The following is a 22,400-nucleotide window of genomic DNA, read 5'->3' on the forward strand; positions in this document are numbered from 1 at the left end:
CTTTCTAAGGTGACAGAATTCTCTTATTCGAAAAGAAACCCTTTGAAGATACATACGTATTGTTAAGCTTCAGGAACCTGGGCTTGAAGCCTGGCTGTACTTCTTAAATAGGAGCCAGGACCTTGATCTTACGGAGGAAGCATCCAGTTTCTCACAATTAAGTACAGTTGACTCTTGAACAATGCACATTTGAACCGCGTGGGTCCACTTATACGCAGATGTTTTTCAACAGTAAATACTACAGTACTACATGATCCAAGGTTGGTTGAATCCGCGGATGTGGAGGAACCGTGACACAGAGGAACCGCGATACGGAGGAACTGCGGATACAGAGGCCCGATATAAATTATACATGGATTATCCACTGTGGGGAGGGTTGGTACCCTTTACCACTGCATTATTCAAGGGTCAACTGTATGATGTTAGCTATAGTTTTTTGTTTGTTTGTTTTTGTTTTTTTTGTTTTGTGGTACGTGGACCTCTCACTGCTGTCGCCTCTCTCATTGCGGAGCACAGGCTCCGGATGTGCAGGCTCAGCGGCCATGGCTCACGGGCCCAGCCACTCCACGGCATGTGGGATCCTCCTGGACCGGGGCACGAACCCGCGTCCCCTGCATCGGCAGGCGGACTCTCAACCACTGCGCCACCAGGGAAGACCAGCTATAGTTTTTTATAGACGTTTCTCTCTCAAGTTGAGGAAGTTCCCCTCTATTTGTAATTTGCTGAGAGTTTTTATGATGAATGGGTGTCAGATTTTATCAAATGTTTCTTCTGCATCAATTAATATGATGATTTTTCTTCTTTAGTCTTTTGATGTGATGGGTTACACTGATTTTCAAAAGTTGAACCAGCTTTGCATATCTGGAATAAACCCCACTTGGTCATCGTGTATAATTCTTTTCATACATTGTTGGATTTGCTAGTATTTTTTTGAAGATTTTTACATCTAAGCTCATGAGAGATATTGCGTTGTAGTTTTCCTTTCTTGTAATGTCTTTGTCTGGTTTTGGTATCACTGACCTTTTAAAAAATGTTAATTGAGATAAAGTTCACATAATATAAAATTCACCATTTAAACCATGTTAAGAGTGTATAATTCACTGATCTTTAGTATATTCACCATGTTGTGCAATCATCATAGAAAATGTACTACTTCCAGAACAGTTCCATCACCTCAAAAAGAAACCCATACCCTCTACTCCCCCTTCCCCATCCCTGGGTAACCACTAATTTACTTTCTGTCTCTACGGATTCTCCTGTTCTTGACATTTCATATAACTGTAATCATACAATGTATGGTTTTTTGTGTCTAGTTTCTTTCACTTAGCATGTTTTCAAGATTCATCCACATTGTAGCAGGTATCAGTATTTCATTCCCTTTTTATGGCCAAATAAAAATTCACTGTATTGATACACTACATTTTGTTTATCCATTCATTCATACATGAACATTTATTAGGTTGTTTCCACTTTTTGGCTATTGTGAATAATGCTGCTGTACATAAGGGTATAAAAATATCTGTCCCTGCTTTCATTTCTTCTGGGAATAAACCTCACTTGGTTGTGACGTACTTACCTTTTTATATATTGCTGAATTTGATCTGCTGAAATTTTGTGTAGATGTGTTTGCATCTATTTTCACGGGGGATGCATAGATACTATGCATGTCTTGTTCACTATTATAATTCTCAGTTATTGGAACACAATAGGTACTCAATCAATACTGGATAAGTGATATGTGAAAAAAAATTAAAGAATAAATCCATAGGGAAATGAATTTTGGCGCAAAATCTAGAAATAAAGAGCTCAATGCTTAGAATTTTCCAAAATCAGGAGGGGCTGCTATGTCTTTGGAGGGTATCAGAGGAGAGGCTGGATGATCATGAATGAGGTCACGAGATTTGGAAGAAATGACGTCTAAGTGAAATGACGTCTACCTCTAATGTTCTGACCCCTGACATTGGCCTGGATGAAAAAAATCGTCAGTGAAAATTGCTCCTGATCTATACTATACAAAGGGCTTACAGTACACTGCCAATGTTGAAGACACAATACAACCTGAATTCCTTCCCTTAGACAATATGAACACTTTCAGCCTCTTAAAATATTTACCCAAAAATGAAATGAGCTCCATGGAAAGCCAACCCTGGGCCCCACTCTCCGAGTCTGCCGCAGGGTTTCCAGGCAGCGGGGCGGAGCGGGCAGACAAAGGACAAAGGCTGCACGCTCTGGAGTCACACAGACCTGGTCTGGCTTCACACTTTGCCAGCTACAAGACCACACGCCCAATCTCTCTGGGCCTCTGCTTCTTAATTCAAAAATGGGGATAATATTCGCCACAAAGGGTTGCTGTTTTGTTCCCGCTGACTGCTGTAAAGTTAAGTCCTCTCTTGTGGCAGTGGAAGCCACTGAGAAACATTTCACAAAGACAATGAAAACACTGCTCTCGTTCCTACCTTGATAGTTTTTCACAGGAGTCATCTTGTTATAATCTTCGGATAGAAGAAACTCCTGCAAAAGAGAAGCAAAATATTAAGCAAGAAGAAATTCTTTAAGTGGATAAATATGTTTTGGTAAAACCGGACTGTATGAAGCAAACATCATCACAGAATTATACCTAACGTGATATTTTGCCAATCAACTCAGCATTTTCTGTACCTCTTTAAAAGTAACAATCATAATTACAATCCAATGCAATTATCATAGTTTTTACCTTATAACTCTGAAGTTGATTTTTTTTTTTCAAGTATACATGAGAAGAAAACTGGATCAAGTTCAAAGTCTTGATCCTGGTCAATTTTGAAGGTAAATCCAATTCAAATTACTTTTCTCTCTGTGGTGCCACAACTGAAATTTTGCAAGGCTCTGGCCAGTGAGCAAACGGATGGCAACCCTCTACTAGGGAAATAAATGAGTTATTTTAAAGATTCTGTTTCTAATAACAGTAGCTTATTTCCCGGTACAACAAGCTTCTCAAGGCTGCATCTTACTCATCCCTCTATCCCTACGGCGCCTGGCACAGTGCTTTGGTACAGTAGGTAGTCAACAAATAGTGAAAAAATGGACATGTAAAAGGTATCTCCCAATCTGACGAGGTTAGTTTGGATATCAAATGTACTCAAAAATATCAGTTTCTGTATAACACATTGTGTGCCCTCTTTGTGAGGACACACAGGAGGTGATTTTGTGTGTGAGTATGTTTGCATGCTTCACCTAAGCACATACAATGACCTATATGTAGAAGCCAACCAAGTGTTTATAAGCCCCAGGCCAGGTTTTGAGTCCCTTACCTTCTTTCAAATGCAAAATGCCCACATAGTCTTAAACAGTAGGCTGTCCAATATAAGGAGAGCTGTGAGGTGTAATAAATAGATGGCTTTATCTGAACTTAAAAACAGAACAACGAGTCTTTTCAAAACATTTGGAGGCTTCCAGAATTTCTCCTTGATGACTTCAAGAAAGGTGGTGGGAGGACAGACACACAGACTCGTGACTTGCAATCTGGGTATTTACTGAGTTCATATAGTTTGTGTGATTTTTCAGAAGTAAATAATTATACTGTTTTTGTGACAGATGCCACAAAGTTAAATAAAGCACAAGGTGACGCGAGAGAATGAACACGGTAACAAAGCTCCTCTGGGTGTCTGCTTTTCCATCCCAGCCCTCCTTAAGAAGCTTATCTACAAATGGATTTTCTTCACCATGATTGTCTCAGTAATAACATTATTCAACTTGTCACTTTTAAAACTTCGTATCATTATTCCTACAAGGAGCAGCACTATATTCATTTCTCGTTTCTGAAGAGCTAGACTCACAACTGAAGAGAGAAGACTAATTTTTAAAGAAGTCAAGTTGTTTTCCCATAAGGAGCTTACAGTGTGGGTAAGAAGCCACGCACGTGTCTGAGCAACGGTTCACTACCACCCTTAATCCCCGGCAAGAGTAGCTCAACTCTGGGCCCCATACTTTAGAGTGCCCCAAATTTCCTAACAAAAACACAAAACAAATTTCTTAAAGACGATTGTTATTTGAGCAAGTGTTTACTGAGTTCATCTAGTGCATATGCTATTTTGAATATACTGAACTGGTTCTTTAGCTTGGGGAAAAGGTACATTCATTCCTTTTGGAAACAGGCAGGGTATAAAATAAACAACTTGTAGATCTGTGCTTAGGATTAACATACACATACACAATACAATTACCAGTTCACTGCATAGGTAAACTTAATTTTTTGTTCATTTGTTTTTCCTATGAAAATAGATACATAATCATGGAGAAAGCATGGGAAATTGCCAGCATTCTTTTTCATTATTACTTTTTTGACCAAAAAACAATATGCTATTCTAGGAATTGTAAGACTGATAAATACTAAACAGTCTCTTATGATACCATTTCTCAGAGATAATTATTATGGAAAGTATAATTGGAATAATAAAACAAAATATTAATATCATTTAACAATACTTTTTTCTGGTAACAGATCATGCACATCATTCCATATGAGTACATGCTCATCAACTTCAATCTTTTTAATGACTGCATAGGATGTTTTTTGTTTTTTGTTTTTTTCTGGTACGCGGGCCTCTCACTGTGGTGGCCTCTCCCGTTGCAGAGCACAGGCTCCGGACGCACAGGCTCAGTGGCCATGGCTCACGGGCCTAGGCGCTCTGTGGCATGTGGGATGTTCCGGGACCGGGGCACGAACCCGCGTCCCCTGCATCAGCAGGCGGACTCTCAACCACTGCGCCACCAGGAAAGCCCGGCATAGGATGTTTTTAATGTCCTTCTATCAACAAATGTTTACACTGCTTCCAGTTTTCCTTATTAAAAATATATCACATGAACCCACAGCCAACATCGTTCTCAATGGTGAAAAACTGAAACCATTTCCTCTAAGATCAGGAACAAGACAAAGTTGCCTACTCTCACCGCTATTATTCAACACAGTTTTGGAAGTTTTAGCCACCAGCAATCAGAAAAGAAAAAGAAATAAAAGGAATCCAAATTGGAAAAGAAGAAGTAAAGTTGTCACTGTTTGCAGATGACATGATACTATTCATACAGAATCCTAAAGATGCCACCAGAAAGCTACTAGAGCTAATCAATGGATTTGGTAGAGTAGCAGGATACAAAATTAATGCACAGAAATCTCTTGCATTCCTACACACTAATGATGAAAAGTCTGAAAGAGAAATTAAAGAAACACTCCCATTTACCACTGCAACAAAAAGAATAAAATACCTAGGTATAAACCCACCTAAGGAGACAAAAACCTGTATGCAGAAAACTATACAACACTGATGAAAGAAATTAAAGATGATACAAACAGATGGAGAGATATACCATGTTCTTGGATTGGAAGAATCAACATTGTGAAAATGACTGTAAGACCCAAAGCAATCTACAGATTCAATGCAATCCCTATCAAACTGCCAATGGCATTTTTCACACAACTAGAACAAAAACTTGTACAATTTGTATGGAAACACAAAAGACCCCAAATAGCCAAAGCAATCTTGAGAAAGAAAAATGGAGCTGGAGGAATCAGGCTCCCTGACTTCAGACTATACTACAAAGCTACAGTAATCAAGACAGTATGGTACTGGCACAAAAACAGAAATATAGATCAACAGAACAGAATAGAAAGCTCAGAGATAAACCCACACACATATGGTCACCTTATCTTTGATAAAGGAGGCAAGAGTATACAATGGAGAAAAGACAGCTTCTTCAATAAGTGGTGCTGGGAAAACTGGAGAGCTACTTGTAAAAGAATGTAACATGTAACATCATACACAAAAATAAACTCAAAATGGATTAAAGAGCTAAATGTAAGGCCAGACACTATAAAACTCTTAGAGGAAAACATAGGCAGAACACTCTATTACATAAATCACAGCAAGATCCTTTTTGACCCACCTCCTAGAGAAATGGAAATAAAAATAAACAAATGGGACCTAATGGAACTTAAAAGCTTTTGCACAGCAAAGGAAACCATAAAAAAGATGAGAAGACAACCCTCAGAATGGGAGAAAATATTTGCAAATGAAGCAACTGACAAAGGATTAATCTCCAAAATATACAAGCAGCTCATGCAGCTCAATATCAAACAAACAACCCAATCCAAAAATGGGCAGAAGACCTAAATAGACACTTCTCCAAAGAAGATACACAGATTGCCAACGAACACATGAAAAGATGCTCAACATCACTAATCATTAGAGAAATGCAAATCAAAAGTACAATGAGGTATCACCTTACACTGGTAAGAATGGCCATCATCAAAAAATCTACAAACAATAAATGCTGGAGAGGGTGTGGAGAAAAGGGAACCCTCTTGCACTGTCGGTGGGAATGTAAATTGATACAGCCACTATGGAGAACAGTATGGAGGTTCCTTTAAAAACTAAAAATAGAACTGCCATATGACCCAGCAATCCCACTACTGGGCATATACCTTGAGAAAGCCATAATTCAAAAAGAGTCATGTACCACAATGCTCATTGCAGCACTATTTACAATAGTCAGGACATGGAAGCAACCTAAGTGTTCACTGACGGATGAATGGATAAAGAAGATGTGGTACATATATACAATGGAATATTATTCAGCCATAAAAAGAAATGGAATTGAATTATTTGTGGTGAGGTGGATGGACCTAGAGTCTGTCATACAGAGTGAAGTACGTCAGAAAGAGAAAAACAAATACTGTATGCTAACACATATATATGGAATCTAAAAAAAAAAAAAAGGTTCTGATGAACCTAGGGGACAAGAATAAAGACACAGATGTAGAGAATGGACCTGAGGACATGGGGAGGGGGAAGGGTAAACTGGGAGGAAGTGAGAGAGTAGCAGTGACATATATACCCTACCAAATGTAAAACTGATAGCTAGTGGGAAGCAGCCGCATAGCACAGGGAGATCAGCTTGGTGCTTTGCGACCACCTAGAGGGATGGGATAAGGAGGGTGGGAGGGAGATGCAAGAGGGAGGGGATATGGGGATATACGTATGCATATAGCTGATTCACTTTGTTATACAGCAGAAACTAACACAACAATGTAAAGCAATTATACTGCAATAAAGATGTTAGAAAAAAAATATCACATGGTCAATCAATTTATGACAAAGAAACCAAGAATATACAATGGGGAAAGGAGAGTCTCTTCAATAAACTGTTGGGAAAACTGTACAGTCACATGCAAAACAATGAAACTGGACTACTATCTTATACCATATACAAAAATTAAAATGGATTGAAGACTTGAACATGAGACCTGACCATAAGACGCCTGGAAGAAAACATAGGTGGTAAGTTCCTTGACATTGGTCTTGGTGATGATTTTTTGGATATGATACCAAAAGCAAAGGCAACACGAACAAAATGAAACAAGTGGAACTACATCAAACTGAAAATCTGCACAGCAAAGGAAACCATCAACAAAACAAAGAAGTGACCTACTGAATGAGAGAAGATATTTGCAAATCATATATCTGATAATAGGTTATATCCAAAATATATAAAGAACTCAAACAAATCAATAAAAACCCACAAATAATATGATTTAAAACTGGGCAGAGGATCTGAACAGAAATTTTTCCAAAGAAGACATACAGATGGCCAACAGGTAGATGAAAAAGTGCTCAACATCACTAATCATGTGGGAAATGTAATTCAAAACCATAATGAGATATCACCTCACACCTGTTAGAATGGCCATTATCAAAAAGATAAAAGACAACAAGTGTTGGCAAGCATGTGGAGAAAAGGGAACCCTTCTGTATTGTTGGTAGGAGTGTAAACGGGTGCAGCCACGATGGAAAACAGTATGGAGGGTCCTCAAAGAGTTAAAAATAGAACTACCATATGATCCAGCTATTCCTCAGGGTATTTAACCAAAGAAAACAAAAATACTGACCTGAAAACATATATATACTCCCATGTTCATTGCAGCATTATTTACAAATAGCCAAGACATGGAAGCAACCTAAGTGTCCATGGATGGATAAATGGATAGAGAAAATGTGATATATAACTACAATGGAATATTATTCAGCCATAAAAAAAACTTCTTGCCATTGGTGACAACATGGATGGACCTTGAGGGCATTATGCTAAGTGAAATACGGCAGACAGAGAAAGATAAATACCATATGATCTTGCTTACATGTGGAATCGTTAACAAAACAAAACAAAACACCCCAAAGAAAAGTGAACTCATGGATACAGAGGACAGACTGGTGGTTGCCAGGGGCAGGGCAGGGTGGGATGATCAAAAGGGGTGAAGGTGATCAAAAGGTACAGACTTCCAGTTACAAAATAAATCCTGAGATATGTACAATATGGCGACTATAATTAAAAATACTGCATTGTATATTTGAAAGTTGCTAAGAGAGTAGATCTTAAAAGTTCTCATCACAAGAAAAAAAATGTGTAAATGTGTGTGGTGATGAATGTTAAACAGGTGATCATTTTGCCATATATACAAATATTGAATCATTATGTTGTATACTTGAAACTAATATAATGTTATATGTCAATCATCTTAATTAAAAATGAGTTGTATATAAAAATAATCACATAAAATGTACTATATCTCTTTATATTTCTAGCAATATTTCAATAAAATAAAGTTCTAGAAGTAGAATTGCTGGACCCGAGGATATGACCATTTAAATTTGATAGATATTACCAAATTGACTTTATAAAAGATTTTATCTACTAAACTTACACACAATATAATGTAAAAGTTTGGCTGAAGCTTAGATTATCTTGTTGGGATTGACCAATCAAAGATATACACATTTTAAATTATTTTATCCATCTCTCTACCCTCCCTTCTTTATATTCAGCTGTCTACATATCTATCATCCTAATTTTTATTTTTTAAGAGCATTTTTAGATTCACAGCAAGATTGAGAGGAAAGTACAGAGATTTTTCATAAAGCCTCTGTCCTCACACATGCAGTCTCCCTCTTTATCAACATCCCACGGCAGAGTGGTACATTTGTTATAATTGATGACCTACACTGACACATCATTATCACCCGAAACCCACAGTTTACACTAGGCTTCACTCTTGGTGGATTTTGACAAATGTAAAATGACATATATCCACAATTAGAGTATAATACAGAGTATTTTCACTGCCCTAAAGATCCTCTGTGCTCTGCCTATTCATCTTTCTCTCCCGCTTAAGCCCTGGCACTACTGATCTATTCACCATCTCCAAAGTTTTGCCTTTTCCAGATTGCCACAGAGTTGGAATCATACACTAGGCAGCCTTTTCAGATGGTCTTCGTTTATCTACTAATATGCATTTAAGTTTCCTCCATGCCTTTGCATGGCTTGATTGCTCATTTCTTTTTAGCACTGAATAATATTCCATTGACAGGATGTACCACAGTTTACTAATCCATTCATCTACTAAAGGACATCTTGGTTGCTTCCAAGTTTTGACAATTGTAGATAAAGCTGCTATAAACATCTGTGTGAGCGTTTTTGTGTGAACATGATTTTTCAACTCCTTTGGGTAAATACCAAGGATTGGTGGGTTGTATGGTGGGATTGCAATGAATCTATAGATCAAATTGGGAAGAATTGAAATCCTGACAGTATTGAGTGTTCCTATCTATGAACATGGAATATCTATTTGTTTAGTTCTTTGATTTCGTTCACCAGAGTTTCATAGTTTTCCTCATATAGATCTTGTACATATTTTGTTAGATTTACAATAAACTAATTCATCTTTTGGGGTGCTAATGTAAATGGTGTTGTGTTTTTAATTTCAATTTCTACTTGTTCATTGCCGATATACAAGAAATGACTGATTTTTGTATATTAACCTTGAATCCTGAAACCTCAATATAACTGCTTATAAGTTCCACGAGTTTTTTTTTTAATCAATTCTTTTAGATTTTCTACATAAATGATCATGATCTCTGCAAACAAGATAGTCTTATTTCTTTCTTCCCAATCAGTATACCTTTTATTTCCATTTTTTTTGTCTTATGCATTAGCTAGAACTTCTAGTACAATGTTGAAAAGGAATCATTAGCCTTGCCTGGAACCTGATTTTAGGGAAAGCTGCTGGGTTCTCATCACACCTGTTTTTAATGCTCACAGTAATAGATCAAACAATACAGTATATATAAGGAAGAGGTTAGTAATTATCTCCACCCTCTGTCTCAATCCTTTGAAGGAATCAGTGTTTGTTAAAGGTCTGTGGTATCCTTCCACATCTTTTTTTTTTCTAAAGAAAACCCTTATGCAAACATATATAGTTTTTTGGTTTGTTTTGCTGTACAAAATAGGATCACACTATAGATATTATTCTACAACTTGCTCTTTTCATTTATAATATATCAGAACTATCTTTCCAGGACAAAACACACTCCAAAATATGGATATGCCATATTTTATTCAAGTATCCCCCATTAAATTGACTTTATTCTGCTTGTCTCCTATTTTTTACTATTGCAAAAATACGGCAAGAAATGTCTTTGAATGCATAAACATATGAACTAATGTTTATGTTGAAAAGATTGCTGGCCTCAAAGATTGTGTACACTTAATATTTTAATAAACTCTGCCAGACCACTTTCTAGATGTATGCAGTATTTCATTTCCCCACCATCCGGCCCTCATACGACAGCATATTTCCCCATATCTCATCAGCATTAGATATTACTCATCTTTTCAATTTTTTGTCAAATTAATGTACAAAACAGTTATAACTCACTATGGTTTAGTACATATTACCCTAACTGCTTATGAGTCAGAGCACTTTTTATATGTTTATTTGCCATATTCCTTTCTTGTTTTATGAATTTTGTCTTCAAATTCTACTGCAGCCTGGTTTCCTAAAAAGTAGAGTTAGAGGCGAAACTTAAGTGCTATTTCTTTGTTTGGAGATGTGATATCAGTGGTCTGAGTGAGGGGGAAGCAAAGTGAAGCAAAAAAAGATGAATGGTGTATCACTAAGCTCAGCCGTGTTTCATGAAGAACCCAGCTAGTTCTCCAGCATATAATAGGTCTCTGGACAGGATAAACACCAGAATTTGGAAGAATCCATTGGAGAGGGGGATGAAGAGGGAATTTATCTGCCAGCTCTCTCCTCCCTTGTTTTGAAATTTGATCACAACTCCACAGAACTTATTTCCCCCCTCCTTCTGCCTATCCTTGTTAGCAGCCACTAGGGGAAGTCAGAGTTTAGGCCTTGCCAGAGCTGTACTTCATACAACTCAGAAAGCCACTGAGGATATCTTCTTTGAGTTTTGGTTTAAAGATAACAAAGCATAGTAGTAGGTAAGAGTTCAGAGCTCGGGCACTGGAGCCAAACTGTCTGGTTTAAATCCCAGCTAAGGGCTTCCCTGGTGGCTCAGTGGTTAAGAATCCGCCTGCCAATGTAGGGGACACGGGTTTCAGCCCTGTCCGGGAAGATCCCACATGCTGTGAAGCAACTAAGCCCACGCGCCACAGCTACTGAGCCTGCGCTCTAGAGCCCGTGAGCCATAACTACTGAGCCCACGTGCCACAACTACTGAGCCCACGTGCCACAACTACTGAAGCCCGCGCGCCTAGAGCCCGTGCTCCACAACAAGAGAAGCCACTGCAATGAGAAGCCCGCGCACCGCAATGAAGAGTAGCCCCCGCTCGCTGCAACCAGATAAAGCCTGCGCACCGCAAAAAAGACCCAACACAGCCAAAAATAAAAATAAAAAATAAATAAATTTAAATCCCAGCTAAAACATGTACTAGTTACATGACCTTGGACAAGTTACTCAAGATTTCCGTGATTTGGTTTTCTTCTCTGTATTAGCTTCGTAAGACTGCAGTGAGGATTAGTTAATCCTTATGAAGCATTTAAAACAGTGCCTGGCACACAGTAAGTACTCTTGCGAGTTACGTTAAATAAATAAATGCTACCTTTGGAAAATGAATTAAGCATCTTACCTTAAAAAAAAAATCTTCTGGAATATAATGAACAATTCTGATTGAAGAATTAGAGAGAATTCAGCTATAAAATCATGAATGCCTGGTCCTTTTTAAAATAGCAACTTTTAAACAATTTTTCTAATTTCAGTTATTGGTCTATGGAAGCTTTCTACCTCTCCTTGAGTCAAATTTATTAATTGTTTTTTGTTATAAAATCATACATTTTCAGGACTTCCCTGGTGGTCCAGTGGCTAAGACTCCATGCTCCCAATGCAGGGGGCCTGGGTTCGATCCCTGGCCACACCGCACGGCATGCGGGATCTTAGTTCCCCAACCAGGGATGGAACCCACGCCCCCTGCAATGGAAGCGCGAAGTCTTAACCACTGGACCGCCAGGGGAGTCCCAGGAGCTGCAACCTTTCTGAGGTCCACTTCCACAGGCAAATTTCAGGGTTTTTTCCAGGTAAAGTTCTGTATATATCGTAATGTTTATGGATTCCCCAACCATTTAATACACGTGTAAAAACTGTGCTAGCATTTTAACGAGTGTCCTATCTTTATTTTTTACGTATCACCAGCAAAGTTGGTTGGTTTTTGTTGTTTGGACAAAGTTTTTGAGTATTGCGTCCCTATTTTCCCCATATGTCCTATGGTTTTAACTGTGTGATTCTGCACAGTGATTTTAAAAAACGTATGTTGTGTTATAGCAGAATTAGGTGGTTACAAATATAATGTGGTTGTATCTGTTTTCTTATGCTTAATAGCATCTGCTTTTTATTTTTATAGTTTTTCTTAATGACACATGCTAGGAATTTATCTATTTTATCAGTACTTCCTAAAACCCAGCTTTTGGTTTTATTTGCTGTCTTTTTGTCTTCCCTATCTCTAATTTCAGTATTTATTTTTATAATTCTCTCTTCCAACCTTCTTTCGATTTATTTTTATCACTTGTTCATAAATTAAACTGAATGCCTGGTTCACATGTATACATCTTTATTTTAAAGTAGTAATATTTTAAGGTAAAATTGTCTAAATATAGATTTGACTGTATTCCATAGGTTTTGATACAAAGTTGCTTGCTTTTAAGACAATTTCTATATTGTTTTATGAATTACAGAAATATATCACTTATATATTCATTTCCTCTTTAAATTAGGAGTTACTTAGAAAAAAACTCTTAATTATAAGCAGTTACATTTATGCCTATTTTTTGTTAATTTCTAGTTTTATTAGCTTATATTCAGTAAACATATAATATTTTTACTTTTTAGTTAAGTAAAAGTTAAGTTAGTTAATTTAGTTAAGATTTTTCTTTGTGGTCAAGATTAACGATTTTATAAGTGTTCTGTAGATGAGAAAAAAATGTATTTTATCCAAAGTTCTAGACCTATTTGTATATCCGTCCAATGAAACTTGATGATAATTTTCAAATAGTGTATATTTTTCCTTATTTTTTGTCCATTTGAATTTCAAATTCAGAAATAACTGCACTAGAGAATTGTGCTTTATTTTTAATATTTAATTTCTGATTATAAAAGTAATATGCTTACTATAAACAAAAACTATGGAACAGTATCAAGAAGGGAATTTAAATTGTCTATATCTCTACCAAATAGTGATAAATACTGTTAATATTTTGATTATTTTGCTCTTCAATCTTTGCTCTGGTATACATAAGAACACAACTGGAATAGCAGTACTACTGAAGCATTTCCCATGTTATTAAATATTCTTTGAAAACATAAGTTTAATGGCTACATAGTATTCCACTGGAAGGCTATATAAGATTTTAACTAATTAGTCCCTGACCATAACGTTTCTAAAACACCAGTTCTTATTACTATAAAAAAATTGAGATTATCTTTATAAATAATCTTTGTCTGTTTTTATGATGGTTTTCTTTGGATGGTTTTCTAGAAATGGAATTATTGATATAAAGGTACAAATAGTTCTAAAGCTCTCATTGCATATCACCAATACTTTTTCTAAATAGTTTGTGTCAATTTATGTCCCCTCTATCAGTGTACGAGAGCCTGTTTTATTCAATTCTAGCCAATTTGTAATTCTAAACTTGCTATTCCTTAGCTAAAAATAGAATTAAAAAACTTTAACACTTTAAAATGTTTACTAGCCCTTAATATTTCCTCTTTTGTGACTTTTTCTGCTATCTACAGGATTTTAGTGTTTTTATCTATTTGTATATGCTTATCACAGATTGAGCATAGTATCCTTTCTCTATCATATTTTAAGCAACTATTTGTTGTTTTCATTTAAATTGTATTCAAGCAGCTTTTTCAGAGTGAGAAATTTTGAATTTTATGTAATCAAATATGATACTTTCCTTTGTGATTTCCACTGTTTTAAGCTTACATGTTCTTCCTGATAGAGACTGTTTATAAACGCCCAGTCTGTTTACTTCTAGCTTTTTGTTTTTCTTTTTTAAAGCTTTACTTTGTACATTTAAAGGTGCTTTAAGCTCCTGGAATTTATTTTGGTATAGGACATGAAGTGAAGATTAAAATCGAAAATTGATCTTTTTCTTAAGAGAAAACCAACCGCTTCAGCACTATTTATTTAAAAACTTTTCCCATCCACAACTAATTTCTAATGTCTTCTTTACCATATTTTATGTTCTTACATATAATGGGTCTCTTCGGTAGTTATCTAACTCTGCTCTATCGATCTGCTATTCTATTCTTACGTCAAAATAAAAATGACTTAGTTACTGCGGGTACGAAATATGTGTTAAAAAAATATAGGTGTTAACACAGAAGCTATGTGTGTCCTAATTTCTCTTCTTAAAAAAATGCAGCTAGATGATCATTATAATAACCTTTTTTGTGACAAAAAGAAAGATCACATTAAGAATTTTGATTGGAATTGCACTAAATCTCTAAATTCAGGAAGAACTGACATTTAAAAGTCTTCTTCACTTTATAATTTTCTTCAGCAAAGTTTCATATATTTCTTTTTGAGATCATATTTAGATTTTTGTTAATTTCTGTGAGTGGGATTGTTTTTTCATTCCTCGGTAAACAGTAAAAAAAAAAAAGATTTATGATTGCTGTTTTTGGACTAAAATTGAAAAATAGTGATATCACAGTTCCTGGGACACACTACTGACCCACTAAAAATCTTGATTTGTGGCAGCTACAGTGACATGATCAATACAGGAGAGGATACAAGGTTACATGGGACATTTAACACAACGGTGACTGCCAAGGCAGAATGAAGCACCATTCCATTCCCAGGATTTAGAAGGAAAGGAAGAAGGCATGTTTCAGATCAAATTAAGGAAAGATAAGAAAAGAGAAAAAAACTGGCAAGACTGGTTATGTCCCAATGTTAAGGGCTGTTATTGATAGAGCTTTGGACTGGGGGTGCAGCAGAAAATAAAAATGGAGTAATGCTATTAAGCTTCTTCATACATTTTTCAACACTTTTCTACTACTCCTCGTCTCTTTGAATTCCTATGAAAACCAGGTCCTGCAGAATGAGTCAATCAGATGGTAGTATTCCTTTATTTGGGCAACATCGTACCGAAAGGAAAAGTTGCCAATATGCCCTGTCATTAAAGAATGTCAACAAGGCCTGTGCTTGTGTACACACAATGCCGTTCTCGACCCTCTCAAGGCATGTTTCACAAGAACGATGATTATTTCCTATGGGTTTATAAAAATTCATCTGTCAAGTAGATACCAGGGCTCTTGTTTGGTAACAGAGGTCACCTTCACCTGAGTCAAGTTGTTCCTTAGCTTTTTGTCAGTCTAAGAGGTTAACAGGCAGTACTTTATGTTTTCACTCAAATGAAAGGTATGTTTGGGCTTTTTTTCTGGTCATCCTTAGACTCCTACACATCACAAGTTCCAGGGATGTCCTGGATTCTTCTGGGAAATGCAGGAAGTAATGGAACAGCAGACTAGGATCCAGAGTGCCATGCTGCAGCTTCTGGTTCCATCCAGGGGCCAGGCAGGCATGACAGGAGCACAGTATGGCCCAGGTGCTAGAAGAAATTAAAGCATCCGCACCGCTTCAAAGACACCCTAATTTTGTGTGAATGTCAAGGCAGCAGCCCTCACCCTAGACCAAGTATATTTCCTGACCAGTTTTCTTTCTTTCTTCCTCCTTCCCTCTCTCTCTTTCTTTTCTTACAAAGTGATGTTCAACCACTGCAAAATATAAGAACTTTTGAACAATCGATATTAATTAAATTAGCAAGCAAGGAGCTTGCCTCCTCTGCTATTCCCATGGTTATCCCGACTCTCTGTCTGAGTTTACAGTAAGGGAATGCTACACAGCTCTAAGCACGGCCCACCTGCTCACTTATCAAGCTTCAGTGAAATAGATCCTGAAGAATTCTAATAATAGAACCATGGTATCTTCCACATTAAAAATATATATAAATATAAAGTTTCTTGCTTTAGTTGAAAGTTTGCCAATGAGCTCTTATTTCTTAAAATATAGCACTACTTGAGGGAGTAGAAATGTCTAAAATCAGACAATTTGCTACTGAGTCTTTGTTGTGTTTGTTGCATATCAGAACATATAAATTGATTTAATGCTTGATAAAGCTAATTATTATAAGGAAAACTGAATCAGAGTCTCTGTATAGGTTTTCCTCTTCCACAGGGGGAAAAAAAAAGTCAAACCAACCAGCAAGGTCATACGAAAAATAAACAGGAACTCTTAACTCAGCCCAAACGTGATGAAAAATGAAGGGAGGAATGTCATCAGCTTAACTACCCAGCAAAAGTGTCACAAAGTACACAGCTCTGAGGTACTCCTCTATGTGTGCCTAGGCAAAGCCATTACCGAGGAGCGGAAATATATAAAAAGTTTCTTGAACGCATAGGTACTACATTTCTGGTTGGGAACAGAGGTGTCTTCTTCCTGCATCTGCCTTCATAAAGTAAAAATTGATCTAAAGCCAGAATCTTGTTGGGAAGCTCCATATTGGTAAAATTATCATTTTACATTTCCATGTAAAATCCATTTCTGCTTCTGCTTTAAAAATGTTCAGGACATTGTCAAATATATTACTTAGTACCTCAATTATTAATTTACATGAGGGTGATTGACATTTTTTATTGTGGTAAAAATACGTAATATTGAATTTACCATCTTAACCATTTTTAAGTGTACAGTGGTGTAAAGTATATTCACACTATTGCACAATGTATCTCTAGGAACTTTTTATGAAACTGAAACTCTATACCCATTAAACACTAATTTCCAGCCCTCCCCCAGCCCTTGGTAACCATCTTTCTATTTTTTTTTTTTAATGATTTTGACTACTTTAGATACTCCACATGAGGACCATCATACAATATTTGTCCTTTTTTTTTTTGTGGTACGTGGGCCTCTCACTGTTGTGGCCTCTCCCGTTGCGGAGCACAGGCTCCGGACGCACAGGCTCAGCGGCCATGGCTCACGGGCCCAGCCGCTCCGCAGCATGTGGGATCCTCCTGGACCAGGGCATGAACCCGTGTCCCCTGCATCAGCAGGCAGACTCCCAACCACTGTGCCACCAGGGAAGCCCCAATATTTGTCTTTTTGTAACTGGCTGATTTCATAAAGCAAAATGCCCTTTCAGAAAGCTTATTTCATCAATGTTGTAGCATGTGTCAGAATTTCCTTCCTTTTTAAGACTGAATAATATTCTATTATATGTATTTACCACATTAAAAAAAAATCTATTCATCTGTCAAGAGACATTACACAACACTGTAAAGCAACTATACCCCAATTTAAAAAAAAAAAAAAGAGAGAGAGAGAGACATTAGGGTTGCTTTCACCTCTTGGCTATTGTGAATAATGCTGCCATGAACATGGGTGTATAAATCTCTCTTCCAGATCCTGCTCTGAATTATTTTGGGTATATATATTCATAAGCGGGACTGCTGGATCATATGGTAATTCTATTTTTAATCTTTTAAGGAACCGCCATACATAAGAAGGTGATTGACTATAAATTCAGTATTAGAAAATTCTTAACTACCCTTATAACTGCCTTCTTTTTTATTATCCAGTTTCATGATGAACGGTGTCTCCTTGTTGCCTTGGCTACCAGGTGGTTCAGAATCAAATTCAAGTCTTAATCATACAAACTGTGCTAGTCCTTATAATCTGCACACTTGTGTTACTCTGTATGTTTCACTCAGGCTCTTTTGGTTGCTGGGAACTCAAGCCAGTAAGGAAGAGAGGATTTACTGTAAAGAGATGGGAAGCGGTGGCCACTGAAACCACGCTGCCACTTCTGTCTCTCTCTTGCAGGCTCAGGGCCTCTCTCCTGTTATCTCTGTTTTTTTCTGCTATCTTTTCTCAACCAACCAGTCCCATCCAACAACTCAGCTTCTGTTCCCTCATAATTGGAGCTTGCATGTGGCCATCACTGCCCCTCTGGCCCCTCTCTACGTGACCTTTCAGCTTTACCTTCACCCACTGGCTTGCTCTCTTAGTACCTCCAGGTTCAAATTCAAGTCAGGAATCTGACCAGCCTAATTATCTTTTCTCACTAGGACCCTAGCCAGCCCATATGAAGCCCCTAGCCAGCCTCTGGGCTAAGCATCCACTGTAGGAGGTCACTGCTCCGCGGAAGGAGGAGCGAAGGAGTCTGCGTCTCATCCAGGGGCTTCTCATTTGGCCTTTTTCTACCAATATGTCTTGCTCTCTCTTTGGATTTGCTTTTGATATGTACTTTATTTTTCCTTTCTACACAAGAACCAAAAAATTCAAATCCCAGAAGGATGATGCTAAGAAAGAACCTCGAAGATTCTCATGTTCTTACTTACGGCTGTCTCCACACTTTACCAATCAGTGGCCTGCAATTTGCACCTCTTAGTTGTCTTTTTGTTTAATCAGCAGTTCTCAAACTTTCGGGTCTCTAGTTTCCTTTACTCTTAAAAATTATTGAGAACCCCTGGGTTGGATCTATTGATATTCATCATATTTGAAATTAAAACAGAGAAAATTGTAGACTATTAATTCATTAAAATAACAATACTAAATTTATTACATGGTAATATAAATAACATACTTTATGAAAATATCTATATTGTGCAGAACAAAAACTTAAGTGGAAAGAGTGGCATTGTTTTCCATTTTTGCAAATCTCATTAATAGAAGATAGTTGGCTCTTCGTCTCTGCTTCTGGAGAAAATGGAAAAAAAGAAAGGCAAATAGCATCTTAGTATTATTATGAAAACAGCTTTGACCTCACGGATCACAGTTTGAGAACAACTGGGTAAGTGACTGACCTGACTTTTGGTTTTGATTAACCTTCACTCAGATTCTGCCAATTTGCCTGGAGAGTTGAGTTATTCTTGTTTGTTTTTAAATTATGAAAAGAGGCTTCGCTGGCTACCAAACGATGGAACATTGTCTCCACCCAGGAACTGGGAGGGTAGGAGCCTTTTCCCCCTTCCATGAAATGCCTAATGGCCCTAATCTTTTCTAACTGCATGCATTTTAAGAAGTGGGGAGAAGGAATGCTTTAGCTGCAAACCCCCAGCCTCAGGTCTAAACTTTGTAAGAAACCCTTAGTCATATTTCTAAGAAGACTAACATGTTACATTACTTGGAAGCATCTGAAGCAAGAGAAAAGATAATTGGGGTTTGTGTAGCAACAGCAGCTGTTGGCCTCTCTAGATTCAAAATATCACCTACAAAGAAACAAATTCAGGTTTACAAATTCTTTTGATAAATTCTCCTTCAGATACAGGTTTAGACACAAAACACAATTTCAAGGTTTTTCCTGACATAAACACAGGTCTACCTACTCTCTCTCTAGGCTTGCCTGGGTGCTTAATTGTTTACCTGTCCTCACCTTTCTTAACATCAACAGCAACATGTTTTTTTGCTTTCCTACCCCTAGTCCTCCAGCACCGAATGCAGGTAACCAGATGCAGTTGGTTTTTCAATAATATCTCTCCCAAGAGGATCGAAGGGAGAGAGAGGGTAAGAGGCAAAAGATACACAAGTTTAGATGTGAGCACTTCCATGGCTGCCTCTGGCAAATTTCAAAATCTTAAAGACAAACGCTCTTGGAAGTCATTCAGTGAATAAGGAATATCCTGCTCAAGGCCAGAATATGAAGCCAGAACACTGATGTATCCCACAAAGTCGCTGAAGTATTCTGCGTCCCCATTACATTGCACAGATAGTGAAAGAGACTGAATACTGTAAAAACATCCACACACAATAAACATTCTGCCATAATATTAACAGCAAATTACATGGGAGATCAGTTTACATAAAGGCTAGTTGTTCAGACTTACTTTTTAAACAAAAAAAGGCTCAAAACTTTTGACAAAACTGTTCTGAACATAAAAGTTGCCTGCTGAAATTGAAAACTGCTTATAGGTGATGTCATGAAGTTTAGTGCAATAGCCAAGGCTGGAAACTACTGTTCCTACTTATGAAAGCAGCTGGTGAAAGAAGTTTGGATCTTTGGTTGTTAAGTTTTGGATTTCTTGAAATTTTAGAGTTTGTAAGGGGTCCTAGCACAATGACTCATTCTTTAGATTAAACTGAAGTCCAGAGATACTAAGGGACTTATTCAAGGTCACAGGTGTACTTGATTGCACAACCCAGGTTTGAAACTTGGGTCTATCTGTTGAATTTTTTATCTACTGATCTTTTAACTCACACAAACCTCAAAGAGGCTCTTCAAAAGGGGACTGAAACCAGGTGACTGTCTCACTGAATTTCTATGAGCAAAGGAAAATATTACAGGGCAAATTCTGAAATCACTCCACTCTTCAGAGAATCTGGATGACAATACAATATACAGCAGACATGAAAGAAAGATAAGCACCAAGTACCACTAATACCTCCTTCATTATCCCTGTTTCCCAAGTCTGACACCTTGAAGCAGGACCAAGCAGTATGTCATGGGCACTGACCAGTCAGGACCCAGGCTGGCTGTAGACAGGAGCAATGATGTAAACTGGACCAAAACGAGTTTGGCCTGGGAGTAATCTTCACCAATTACCCTTTCTCTCCACTCAATTTCTCCTACACATTTAGTCATCAGATTCTTACCATCCTTCTTGAACCCATGCCCCTGCCAGGGCACTTCCAACTAAATGACATTTGTCCTTGACAGTGGACTAAACATCTCTTACTACCTAGCCTCTGCTGGAGTCTCTCCTTTCCCAAGAAACTGTTCCCTTTCCCCAATCTCCAACACTTTTCAAACCTAACTTTCTGGGCAAGGTTGAATAGTCTGCATTTGTACGATCACCCAGGCAGAATAGATCTTTCCTTTGCTGAAGTTCAAGACACACTATAAACTCTTTTACGATATTGATCAGAATCTGCATTAAATTGGAGCTATCGCTGATCAGATTATTTTTTCCTTCCCTATAGATTTTAAGTTGAAAGTAATGGAATTTTTGTTGTCTTAAAACAGTATCTCCCACAGGTCCAACATTTTTCCCATTATACCACGTATGAAAGTTAATAAATATTTTAAAATAAAGGAATAATCACTTCTTGTTTTTATAAAAGAGAAATATGTCAAGATTTTAATTGTACTAATATTATAAACACTCCTGCCTCAGGTTCTTTGCACTGGCTGTGCCCCTCTTTTAACACTGTTTTCCCAGGGACCTCCCTGGTGGTCCAGTGGTTAAGAATCCATCTTGCAATGCAGGGGACGCCGGTTTAATCCCTGGTAGGGGAACTAAGATCCCACATGCCACAGGGCAACTAAGTCCGCACGCCGCAACTACTGAGCCCGAGTGCCACAACTAGAGAGCCTGCATGCCACAACTACAGAGGCCACGTGTTCTGGAGCCCACGCACCACAACTAGAGAGAAGCCCGTGCACTGCAATGAAGAGTCCACGCCACAACAAAAGATCTTGCATGCCACAACTAAGACCCGATGCAGCCAAAAATAAATAAATAAAAAAGTATACAGAAGACAGGGGCTTCCCTGGTGGCGCAGTGGTTGAGAGCCCGCCTGCCGATGCAGGGGACACGGGTTCGTGCCCCAGTCCGGGAAGATCCCACATGCCGCGGAGCGGCTGGGCCCGTGAGCCATGGCCGCTGAGGCTGCGCGTCCGGAGCCTGTGCTCCACAACGGGAGAGGCCACAACAGTGAGAGGCCCGCGTACCGCAAAAAAAAAAAAAAAAAAAAAAAAAAGAAAGTATACAGAAGGCAAAAAAGCATATAAAAAAATAAAATAAACACTGTTTTCCCAGATATCAGTGTGATTTGTTACCCCAAGCTTCAAGTCCTCTGTCCAAAAGATACCTTCTCAATGAGGCCTAACGTGTCCACCTTTAAAATAAATCACAATCCATCTCCCTGCCCCACCCTCATATTCCAATCCCCTTCACTCTTCTCTGTTTTCCCCATAGCAACTATTACTTTCTAACATACATGAATTATCGTATTTCATGTTTACTAAATGCAACATACACAAAGAGAGGGATTTTTTTGAGGGGAGAGGG

The 22,400-nt window shown here is 37.8% G+C and overlaps 1 protein-coding gene across 2 annotated transcripts in view; it reads right to left on the bottom strand.

Annotated features, from left to right (window-relative positions):
- Nucleotides 1-22,400, bottom strand: part of WDFY2 (WD repeat and FYVE domain containing 2) — a 184,716-nt gene that overhangs the window by 58,216 nt on the left and 104,100 nt on the right. For both annotated transcript variants that reach the window (XM_033843474.2, XM_019936654.3), the window contains exon 4: nt 2,457-2,511. In XM_033843474.2, the coding sequence (XP_033699365.1) occupies nt 2,457-2,511 (55 nt within the window). The remainder of the gene's footprint in view (nt 1-2,456; nt 2,512-22,400) is intronic.

This window comes from Tursiops truncatus, chromosome 18 (genome assembly GCF_011762595.2).
Source record: "Tursiops truncatus isolate mTurTru1 chromosome 18, mTurTru1.mat.Y, whole genome shotgun sequence".
Taxonomy (NCBI): domain Eukaryota; kingdom Metazoa; phylum Chordata; class Mammalia; order Artiodactyla; family Delphinidae; genus Tursiops; species Tursiops truncatus.